General features: G+C 43.1%; 2 protein-coding genes across 4 annotated transcripts in view; one reads left to right on the forward strand and one right to left on the reverse strand.

The window, feature by feature from the left end:
- Positions 1 to 12545, reverse strand: part of CACNA2D3 (calcium voltage-gated channel auxiliary subunit alpha2delta 3) — a 1440485-nt gene that overhangs the window by 273716 nt on the left and 1154224 nt on the right. The window lies entirely within an intron of this gene.
- The window catches only part of LRTM1 (leucine rich repeat transmembrane protein 1), a 48941-nt gene that overhangs the window by 16638 nt on the left and 19758 nt on the right, over positions 1 to 12545 (forward strand). For both annotated transcript variants that reach the window (XM_077452054.1, XM_077452055.1), the window contains exon 2: positions 3012 to 3608. In XM_077452054.1, the coding sequence (XP_077308180.1) occupies positions 3012 to 3608 (597 nt within the window). The remainder of the gene's footprint in view (positions 1 to 3011; positions 3609 to 12545) is intronic.

Consider the following 12545-nt stretch of genomic DNA (forward strand, 5'->3'; position numbering starts at 1 on the left):
TTCGGCATAGGGGTTCCCCTTTAAATCCATACCAGGTGACGGGGCTAGCGAGACATTCACTTCCTTCGCTAGTTCCGTCTACCTGGAGCCGCGTTCAAAATGAACGGACTTTTCTCTGTGTGTGGGCAAGTCCGTTCATTTCAAAAGTCCGGCTGACTAGCACACAGACGGCTGGATTGTCCGCTGGACTCAGACAATTTTGAGTCAAAACTTCTTTCTAAGTCTGCTGGACTTTTGGGAAGAAAAAGTCTGCCAGAGTCCACACACCCGCTGGATAATTCAATCGTGTGTACGCGGCATAATATATACCCAGTGAAGTGACTAGCTTTAGGCGATACACATAGACAAAACAAATCCACCTACATAAGTTGTACCTGTTTATCTGCTGCCCCCTTTCTACCAGAGCCATTCAAAGTGTACAGTTTACACAGCATTTATGATTGTCAGAAGGCAGGGGAGGATCTAATGTCACATAATAAACAGCATAGAGCAGGGTACTTAGTGTAAACTGAGACCTGAGTGGAGAAAATGGGCACAACCACCTCCACACAGTCTCATAGAGAAACATATCAATAACCAAATAATAATAAAAACATTTGCTCTCCTACCTACTATAAATTCCTACCCTCATAAGGAATCATTCACAGCTGAGGCTGGCAATCATAGGTTGTGAGCTGGAGCACCCCTTTCCATCTGTTTGGATCCCTTGGAGTCGGCATAACCCTTCAGAGGTGACTTATGCGGAGGAAGGAGACAGCAGATAGAAATCCAGGTGCTTTGTATTAAGGTAAGTACACACTATAGAAGTATATGCTTTGTTCACAGGGCTGATCGTGGGAGGGTGCCCCAGTGCTGCAAGCTGCTGCAGAGGAGGGGCGCCAACCTTGCTGGTCGCCATTGCTGTGTGCTGCACTGGTTGCTAGAATCACCAGCGCCTAGGAACCGGGGATGTCAGAGGCCGTGGCCCCAACATCCAGAGTGCGCCAACCCCGTGGATAGTAAACTAGCTTCACCCACCTCTGCCATGTTCTTCAGACAGCGTGGCTTAGAGGGAGGGGAGCGGAGCACATCTGAAGAGATCTGCTCGAGCCTAACTTGCTGTGAGCGACTGAGCTCAGCGGAGCAGCTATCCACCTGCAGTGCACCAGCATAGCTCCTGCCGCTGCCTGATACTGTGTTCTGGAGGCTCAGAATTGACCCTCGGCCTCATCCTGTAAGTAGGTTGTGCCATCAAACGCAGCCACTGTGCCCGTCAAATGCAGCCACTGTGCCCATCAAATGCCACCACTGTGCCCATCAAACAAAGCCAATGTGCCCATCAAACGCAGCCACTGTGCCCATCAAATGCCATCACTGTGCCCAACAAATGCAGCCACTGTGCCCATCAAACGCAGCCACTGTGCCATCAAACGCAGCCACTGAGCCCATCAATCTGAACTACTGTGCCATCAAATTGCAGTCACTGTGCCCATCAAATGCAGCCAATGTGCCCATTAAATGCAACCACTGGGCCCATCAAACGCAGCCATTGTGCCCATCAACCCCAGCCACTGTGCCCAAACACAGCCAATGTACCCATCAAATGCCTCCAATGTGCCCATCAAACTCTGCCACTGTGCCCATCAAATGCAGCCACTGTGCCCCATCAACCGCTGCCACTGTGCCCCATCAAATGCTGCCACTGTGCCCATCAAATAGTGCCACATCAAATGCAACCAATGTTCCCATCAAACTCTGCCACTGTGCCATCAAACGCAGCCACTGTGCCATCAAATGCAGCCACTGTGCCCATCAAACGCCACCACTGTGCCCATCAAATGCAGCCACTGTTCCCCATCAAACGCAGCCACTGTGTCATCAAACACAGCCACTGTGCCCATCAAACACTGCAACTGTGCTTATCAAACACAGCCACTGTGCCATCAAACTCAGCCCCCGTGCCCCATCAAATGCTGCCACTGTGCCCATCAAACACTGCCACTGTGCCCCATCAAATGCTGCCACTGTGCCCATCAAATAGTGTTACATCAAATGCTGCCACTGTGCCCATCAAATGCAGCCACTGTGCCCATCAAATGCAGCCACTGTGCCCATCAAGCGCCACCACTGTGCCCGTCAAACGCAGCCACTGTGCCTATCAAATGCAGTCACTGTGCCATCAAACACAGCCACTGTGCCCATTAAACACTGCCACTGTGCCCATCAAATGCAGCCACTGTGCCCCATCAACCACTGCCACTGTGCCCAATCAAATGCTGCCACTGTGCCCATCAAATAGTGCCACATCAAATGCAACCACTGTGCCCATCAAATGCAGCCACTGTGCCCATCAAACGCAGCCACTGTGCCCATCAAACACTGCTACTGTGCCCATCAAACGCAGCCACTGTGACATCAAATGCAGCCACTGAGCCCATCAAATGCAGCCACTGTGCCCATCAAACTCTGCTACTGTGCCCATCAAACACTGCCACTGTGCCCCAGCAAATGCTGCCACTGTGCCCATCAAATAGTGCCACATCAAATGATGTCACTGTGCCCATCAAATAGTGCCACATCAAATGCTGCCACTGTGCCCATCAAATAGTGCCACTGTGACCCCTCCACCAAAGGGGAGGAGTTAATAAGATGACCACACCAAAAATATTTCTGCCCCCAGGCGCCTGTGACCCTAGGATCGGCCCTGTTAGTTCAATTTTCATTTCAGAAATGTACATCCACGTTAATAATATGAGGAGGAGATGTGTTCTGTAGTACAGAAAATGGGGAAAGGGTCAGGGCTGAAAACATTACTTGGGATTTCAGTAAAGTAGAGGCACTGCACTGTCAGCTCAAACAGGATGTTTGGATCTCACTAATTTTCTGGCAGATCAACCTTTTTTTCTGTATTTGCAGCATTTTTAAGTGATAAAACATGAGGAATTGTGCGTGTATTGCAGCTGAATATTTATTTTGCCCATATATACACATACACCTAACCAAATCTGATCCACTTCTGTATTTTTCTGTAGGTGGACTGCGATTGGCTTTATGTGCCATTTTGGTGTTCCATATGGCATCAGGGTGCCCTGACATCTGCACGTGCCAAACCTCTTCAAGGACGGTCGACTGTAGCTACAGAGGACTTCTTGAAATACCAAATCATTTGCCATTGCAAACACAAACTCTCTATTTGCAGGGGAACCAAATACGTGCTATAAACCACACATCTTTCACATACGTTGCAAGCCTGAGGATTTTAGACTTGTCCAATAACTCCATCTCAAGAGTGCCGCCATATGCCTTCCACTTCCTTCGCTCGCTGCAAGTCCTGAATCTCACCAACAACCTCATATGTCACCTCGAAAGCCAAGTGTTCACCCCTCTTATGGCTCTAAAGGAACTGGATTTGTCTTATAATAACCTCAGTGCTTTACCAGAATCTTTAGGAAACAACACTCGGAACTTGACCTTCTTAGGAGTAAGAAATAACCAACTGCAAAATGTTGACCGCATGGTCCTGGAGACCTTCATCAACCTGAAAGTTTTGCTTGCACGGTCCAACCCCTGGCAATGCAACTGCCCTGCTCTGGGCCTAAAGCTCTGGCTGGAGAACTTTTTATATAAAGGTCAGTAGACAATAAAACTGCATAGCTGACATTAGTAGCATGATGGAAAGTTTAACACAACAACCGTCGTCACCTTTTCTTACCATGTAATCTGTCCGTCCTATTAATAGCAGAATGTTATTATTGCACAAATTGTCATCGCTGGAGGTCAGGCTAACACGGAGGAGGGGAAAAAGAAATAAACTACACTAAATCCACTTCCTTTATGTTACACTTGATTGTAGATGACCTGTTACAGTATAGAACTGTCAGTGGCTGAGGAACGGTAGTTTCAGATTCTTCAAACATCATATTTTCACAGCTCATCAGCCAAATACTTAATTGCATTTTTCAGTTTTTCTCCTGAGATCGAATTACAACTATTATTTCTCAAGGTATGTTTAAACATCTTTCTGTTACGGGTATTAGTTTTTGGAGAAAGGCCATAAGAAACACATTTTTGGTATTTGGGAAAATATAGAGGCAAGATTATAGCATTTAGGTAATTTCTGCATACATTAACATACAGTTACAGTCAATTGAATGTCAAATGCTGTGTGTGTGTGTGTCTGTGTATTTAACCACTTCAATACCGGGCACTTATACACCTTCCTGCCCAGACCAATTTTGAGCTTTCAGGGCTGTCGCACTTTGAATGACAATTGCGCGGTCATGCTACACTGTACCCAAACTAAATTTTTATAATTTTGTTCCCACAAATAGAGCTTTCTTTTGGTGGTATTCAATCGCCTCTGGGATTTTTATTTTCTGCTAAACAAATAAAAAAAGGCCGAAAATCTTGAAAAAAAACATGTTTTTTTTTGTTTCAGTTACAAAACTTTGTAAATAAGTACTCCTTCACTGATGGGCACTGACGGGGCTGCAGTGACGGGCACTGATAAGGCGGCACTGATGGGCGCCGATGAGGTGGCACCAATAAAACGGCACTGATAGGTGGCACTGATATGCGACACAGATAGACACTGATAGGTGGCACAAATAGGCACTGATAGGTGGCACGGATTGTCATGGATAGGTGGCATGGATTGGCATGGATGGGCGGCATGGATAGGTGGCACGGATGGGCATAGATATGCGGCACAGATGGGCATGGATAGGTGGCACGGATGGGCATGGATAGGCAGCACAGATAGGCATGGATGGGCACTGATAGGCGGCTAGGATGGGCACTGATAGGCAGCATGAATGGGCACTGTAATTTAAAGTTTTGTAGGGATGGATGCCAATCAGTGCCAAACAATAATGCATGCCAATCAATGATGCCCATTGTGGGCACTGATTGGCATCCATTATGGGCACTGATTGGTATTCATTATGGGCACTCCCTGGCATCCCTGGTGGTCTAGGGGGCATACCTGGTGCTGGGCATCTCCTGGTGGTCTGGTGGCATCCCTGGTGGTCCAGCGTGGGCATCCTGGGGGGGGGGGGGGCGGTGCTGACAATCGATCAGCACAGACCCCCCCATCAGAGGAGCAGCCGATCGGCTCTTCTCTACTCATGTTTGACAGACGCGAGTGAGGAAAAGCCGATCACCGGCTCTTCCTATTTACACTGTGATCAGCCATGATTGGACACGGCTGATCACGTGATAAAGAGTCTCCGTCTGAGACTCTTTACCAAGATCGTAGTTGCAGGGTGTTAGACTGACAACCCGCAACAACGATCGCCGCGATGCACGCCCCCGCGGCTTAATATCCTGATCACGCCATATGACGCCCGGTCAGGATATTACAACCACTTTGTCACCGTCATTTTGCTATATGGTGGGCGGCAAGTGATTAAAGTGGAGAATATAGGTTGCTGAGCCTGCATGGGAATTATTCCAAAGTAAATATACACACCTCTTTAAGCTTATCTACATATCTCTATCTATCTATCTATCTATCTATCTATCCACTGTTTTTCCACATAAAGAATACAAAGGTAGGTCACTTCCCTTATGTCTTAACTGACTTGGATAGGCTAGTCATGGTGAAGTACTGATTATTACACTATGGGGGTTATTTACGAAAGGCAAATCCCCTTTGCGCTGAAAGTGCACTTCGAAGTGCAGTTGCTCTAAATCTAATGCCCTGTACACACGACTGGTTTTCCCATCGGAAAAAAAAACTCTGAAGGTTTTTCTGACGGAGTTTCCATCGGACTTCTGCTGAAACTGTCTTGCGTACACACGATCACACCAAAGTCCGATCATCGAGAACGCGGTGGCGTACAACACGTATGACGGGACTAGAAAAAGGAAGTTCAATAGCCAGTAGCCAATAGCTTCCGTCTCGTACTTTCTTCAGAACATGCGCTGTTTTTGGTCCATCGGAACAGCATATAGACGAGCGGTTTTCCCGATAGGAATTGGTTCCGTCGGAAATATTTAGAACATGTTCTATTTTTAGGTCCGTCAGAATTTTCGAACAAAAAAAAATCAGACGAGGCATACACATGATCGGAATATATGATGAAAAGCTTCCACCTGACTTTTTCTGTCGGACATTCCGCTTGTGTGTAGGCGGCATTAAGGGTAGATCTGAAATGAGTGGAAGCTCTGCTGATTTTATCATCCAATCATGTGCAAGCTAAAATGCTGTTTTTTATTTTCCTTGCTTGTCCCCCTTGGATCTACAGCGACCTTACTTCCAAGTGCACTTTTAGTGCACTTTCAAGTGCACTTGCAGTGCAAAGTGGATTTTCCTCTAGTAAATAACCCCCTATGTATCAGAAAGCCACCACTCTCAGTGTATAATAGAACAAGGCAAGTGTGGTGCAATGAGCTAAAAATCATATTTGGTCTAATCCATGAAGCTTAAGTGATCATACCATTCTAATGCAGCCCTTAGATCAGGGGTCAGCAACCTTCTTTTTTTTTACAAACGTCCTTAATATAACGTCACTTCCGGTCTGCGATCCCTCAGGCTTTACCCTGCATGTTACGTCACGCAACACGTGACTTCATCTGGCACTTTAGAAACTGTTCTAAGTTTATTGAAACACAAAAATTATGCACTATCTATTGGATACATATATGGTTTATTTTATCACGTTTTTGTAATTTATAATAATATTTATGTTTTAAGTGGTAGAGCAATACTTTTCAGACGGAGCAGAATCCATTAAGCGGATTCGCCTGCTCAGCAAGGGTTCTCTGCGCTGATCCCCGCTGAGTAGGCAGGGTGACAGATCCGACAGGGACGCAGCCCGCTTTTCTCTATGGGGTGGTAGGATGGAAATGTCATCCGATCCCCGTGACAGATGGCGAACGTATCCCCATGTCCACTGACATCTGCCACTCCATAGAGAACAATGGTTGGTCCAATCAGGTCTGCTTGAAAAATGGACAGGTGTGAAAGGGACTTTACTCAATCAACTTCATTACAAAATTATTGAATACAATTGTGTGTATGCAGCAACCAGATCATTTAATCACCATTATTAGTAGTTTTGGGTAGCACAGGAATTAATCACACACACACATATATATGCAGCCCTTAGAGATGATTCAGTTTTTTAAACCAGCTGGTTGAATGAAAAAAAATGACCCTATTCCCCCATCCACACATTCAAGATGGATATGGGAATAACTGCCACTGAGCTATTGTGTTCTGATGGAGGAGATATCAAACAAGCATTTATCCAACAGGCTAGTTGCACAGAAGTTGATTCGAAGATTGACTTCTGTACAACCACTGTCCCCAATACATGGATCAAAATTCAACCAGGGTCATGGTTAGGGGTATACAGGCAGAACTCTCAAACTGGGTGCAGCCCCATTGAGTCTGCAGGTGAACCTATCTTCAGCTTGCAAACACAGGTCTGTCTCCAGTGTAGAATCATCCCCCCTGCCTCTTGCATTTTCCTATTTCTCGGCCAAGCCATACACCTTAGTGAATGACCAAGAGAAAGGCCCAGGAGGTAGCACTGGTAAGGCAGGGGTGGGACTTAATAAAACTTTATCAAGAAATGAAAATTTGTATATAGAGTCATTTTAGTTGCCTACAACTTTGGTTGGAATGCTTGTTTTGTAAGAAAAAAGGTGGTGGTCATGGACATTACTAACATGGACAATAATAAATACTATTGAGGAATCTTTGATTGGTCTAAACTGTACAATCATTTATTTTGCTTAAAAGTGATTGGATGGAACTCAAGCTCCCTTTCATGTGATGATTATCTAATATTTCTATACAATTAAAATATCTCTCTCTTATCTGGAGATGGGAAGTCTAGAGCCTGCTTTGAAGATCTCAAAGTTTGTTAAACTTTATCTCCTGACATCACACATGGGCATTTAGGTAAACAGTCAGCCAGCTTAGCATGCCAAAGCTATATCCCCTTCATGGAGACATCACAACCTTTTGGCTGGCTTCATCTATCCACCTGCCCCCTGATGACATTATTATAATGTACAACATTTGGATTTACCATACTAACAATGGCAACAATAGGAAAGACCAATTCTCTTGAGCTTCAGGAGACAATGTTATAAATGACCAACAAGTTGTTGGCAAACATACACACTTTCGCCCATATCTCAAAATAATTCCATATTAATTGTGCACATTTCCTACAAGTATATATTTTATTGAGAAGATAATTTCCTACTCTTTGACATACCATTTCCAAATAAGATTTGTCACATGTTCAATTTAAGGTGGAGCTGAACCCTCCTATCCTTTACAACCAAGGAAGCTGCCATCTTAGCCTGTTTGTTCTAAAATTACCATGGTACGGCACATGTAATTAGTTATGACACCAGCCATTCAATGGCTTGACAGTTCGGTTGAGAGCCCAGACAACTATGATGAAACAGTTAAATTGATAGGTTTAGTTCCGCTTTAAGCACATTGTGCCACCACAGAATGACGCTCAATATTTCCATTAGGCTACAAGAGACCCATATCACACATTTACACCAACAAAGATTGATTAAAAAACGCCTGGACCTGTAAGAAAGTCTATTTCTTTTACACTCAAAGTTACAAGGGATTAGTGCTAAAATGTTTCCAACAGACTACCAGAAACAAGCAATAAAAATATCCCACTGAGCCTTAAGGCTAAGTTCACATCTATGCGGCTGGGAAATGCACGCAAAATGGCGAACATTCCTGGCCCACAGAGGAACCCACTGCACTTTAGCAGATGTGCGAGAATGCCAATAATTCTTAATGATACAAAATGCAGGTGACCAAATGCTGTGTTGTGATAAAAAAAAAAAAGGGTCAGGGACTTTTCCCCCATGTTCCTGCAGGTGGGGCAGCCCTTTTAAATGAATTGGCTGCCCTATTCACAGAACACAGCCGCCAAGATCTGAGATTAACCTAAAACTGAACTCTAGGCATATACAACCCATAATAAATATATTCCTTAATACAAAGGATATCAGCCCATTACTGTGCAGTAAACATCTGCTATAAGCAAACCTAGATATAACCTAACAGAAACATAATCAAAGTGCTATGCAAAGCTTGTGCTGATTTCAGTGCTATGGGAGGGCACCAGCAGGTTCACCCACTAAAGACTGCCAGTAGAAAACCTCAGAAGGGGTGGAGACAAGACCAGTCACTCTATACCAGTGATGGTGAACCTTGGCATTCCAGATGTTTTAGAACTACATTTCCCATGATGCTCATGCACTCTGCAGTGTGGTGGAGCATCATGGGAAATATAGTTCCAAAACATCTGGGGTGCCAAGGTTCGCCATCACTGCTCTGTACAGTAAAACCTTGGATTGGGAGAATAATTCATTCCAGAAACATTGTTATCCAAAGCACTTGTATATCAAAGCTAATTTCCCCATAAGAAATAATGGAAACTCATATGATTTGTTCCACAACCATTCATAGGTCCTTTAGTTTATAGTCTATATAAAAAGATTATAGTAATGTGACCAGGTTGTGTAACCATAAAATGTCCATCCACAAATGGAAGCCTCCACAAGGGGTTTAGAAGTAAAATCCAGCAGGAGCTACAGAGTATAAAAGAGAAGAGAGGCGCCTCTAAGTGTAGCAATATGTTGTTAAATGTTGTATCTTCATTAAACTTAACCATATTGCTACACTTAGAGGCACCTCTCTTCTCTTTTATACTCAGCTGTGACATGACGCTACTTGTATATCAAGACACCGCTTGCATATCAAGTCATAATTTATTTAAAAATGTTGCTTGTCTTGCAAAACGCTCTCAAACCAAGTTACTCAAAACCAAGGTTTTACTGTACAGGGAGAGTGAGCAGAAGTAGCTGGTCATTATTACAGGAGGCTCCTGCACAGATGTAAAGTGCAGGATTTGTTCCATGCAGGATCACTGCCTAGAACTGGAAGAATGTGGGAAAAAAAAAATCACCCCATAATTTAACCACTTAACGACCAGCGCACGACGATGTACATCCTATTTTTGAAGAGGGATATCTCGGTAACGGCAGCAGCTTCTGCCACAACCGAGATATCCATCTCTTCAGGCGCCGGTCATCTGTACGATAATGGTGGTCTCCGTGGCAGATTCGCCGCCAGATCACCGCTATCGGCGGCGGAAGAAGTGCCACCCCCCCTCCCGCACCTTCCGCCGCTTAACGGAGCCGTCGGTAGCGGCGGAGACGATCGGGTCCTTCTTCTAGCTGGGTATGGAGACGAGTGAGGCTAAGATGGCCCCACTCGTCTCTATACCATAGGAGGGCGGAAGCGTTTCAAAACGTCACTTCCGCCCATACCTCTTAAAGGTATATTTTTTTTAAATGTCATTTTTTTTTTCTTTTTTGTTGCATTTTAGTCCAAATATGAGATCTGAGGACTTTTTGACCCCAGATTTCAAATTTAAGAGGACCTGTCATGCTTTTTTCTATTACAAGGGATGTTTACATTCCTTGTAATAGGAATAAAAGTGATCCATTTTTTTTTTAAAAACAGTGTAAAAATAAATAAAATCAATTAAAATAAATAAGAAAAAAAAAAAGTTTTTAAAAACACCCCGTCACGACAAGCTTGCGCACAGAAGCGAGCGCATACGTGAGTAGCGCCCGCATATAAAAACGGTGGTCAAACCACACATGTGAGGTATTGCCGCGATCGGTAGAGTGAGAGCAATAATTCTAGCCCTAGACCTCCTCTGTAACACAAAAAATGCAACCTGTAGAATTTTTTAAATGTCGCTTATGGAGATTTTTGAGGCTAAAAGTTTGGCGCCATTCCACGAGCGGGCGCAATTTTGAAGCATGACATATTGGGTATCAATTTACTCGGCATACCATTATCTTTCACAATATAAAAAAAATTGGGCTAATTTTACTGTTGTCTTATTTTTTTATTCAAAAAAGTGAATTTTTTACAAAAAAAGTGCGCTTGTAAGACCGCTGCGCAAATACGGTGTGAAAAAAAGTATTTCAATGACCACCATTTTATTCTCTAGGGTGTTAGAAAAAAAAACAATATAAAATGTTTGGGGGTTCTAAGTAATTTTCTAGAAAAAAAAAACTGTTTTAAACATGTAAACACCAAATCTGAAAAAGAGGCCTGGTCCTTAAGTGGTTAATTAAAACATGTGCCTCTTGTATTTAGACAATATTTCTTTAGCCTGGATTTCTGTTTTGAAAGTCACGCTTTACAGTTCAAATAGCTTGCTAGTACATTGAATGGAGTGTATTTCTAGGTTATTATTATTTAACCATTCCAGCTCTGGAAGATTTAGCCCCCTTTAGGACCAGGCCATTTTTTGCGATTACTTTAACTGACAATTGCGAAGTCAATAACAAATAAAATGTAATGTATGTCAATTTTTTTTCCCACAAATAGAGCTTTCTTTTGGTGATATTTGATCACTTCCTTTTTTTTTTTTTTGCGCTATAAACAACAAAAAAGCGTCAATTTAAAAAAACAAAGCATATATTGATTGGCTTGCTATTATAAGTTATATATATATATATATATATATATATATATATATATATAAGTTATTTTATATATTTGTGATCTGGCACACAACTGCCACCATGTAGCATTAAAACTGCTATAGGGCGGTCAGCAAGAGGTTACTAGTTTTAGTTCGCATAAACAGTATATTTCTTCCTTCTTGTATGATGAAAATGATGTGTTGACATTGTAACATGTTAACGTTGTAAAGCACTAAAGTGCAGCGCAAACATTTGGCGCTATATACGGTGCCTTGAAAAAGTATTCAAACCCCTTGAAATTTTCATTCCTATCTACCAATGCTAGCTGGATAAGGATTGAAAATAGCTAATGTTAATTGAGAGAGTTTAGTTTTGCTTTAAGGCCTCGTGCACACTGGATGTTTTTGGATGTTTTTACAGTGGCTGTTTTTGGCTTCAGACGTTTTTTTTTCTACAGTCAATAAACTCTCCAGCATGTTATCCTATGTATCCTTGCACACATAGACTGTTATCAACTGTTTTTGGCTGTAAAAAACCCCCCAAAACTAGTGGGTTCTGAGAGGAGTTTTTCCAGCTGTGTAAACACTCTAACGACAAAAAATGTCAAAAAACACTGATAATAGCTCAAAAACGCGGCTCACCAGCATTTAACATTTTTTATCCCATTGAAATAAAAAAAATTCTTAAAAATTCTAACGTAATGTACAAGTGCTGTTTACTCCCTTTAATTTTTCTGGATAATCGTCGTTGATATGTAAGTTAATATATACCCTTTTCAGACTCCCCTGCGAGGGATAAACTTTTGTTATAACAATTTTTATCATTCAATGAAAATTTTAAAACTCAAACCCCCCCCCCCAAAAAAACAAAAACAAAGTGTATCCTAGGGAGTGATTCTAACTGTGAGGGGGGGGTGGACTTCCACTCAGATGACAGCGATTGCTGCTCCCGGTGACAGGGAGAAGTGATCTCTGTCAGGACACAAGTAACAGGGAAATGCCTTGTTTACATAGGCCAGTGATGGCGAACCTTGGCACCCCAGATGTTTTGGAACTACATTTCCC

The sequence above is a fragment of the Lithobates pipiens genome, unplaced genomic scaffold (assembly GCF_037356315.1).
Source record: "Lithobates pipiens isolate NorthernLeopardFrog02 unplaced genomic scaffold, aLitPip1_a1.2 Scaffold_23, whole genome shotgun sequence".
Lineage (NCBI taxonomy): Eukaryota > Metazoa > Chordata > Amphibia > Anura > Ranidae > Lithobates > Lithobates pipiens.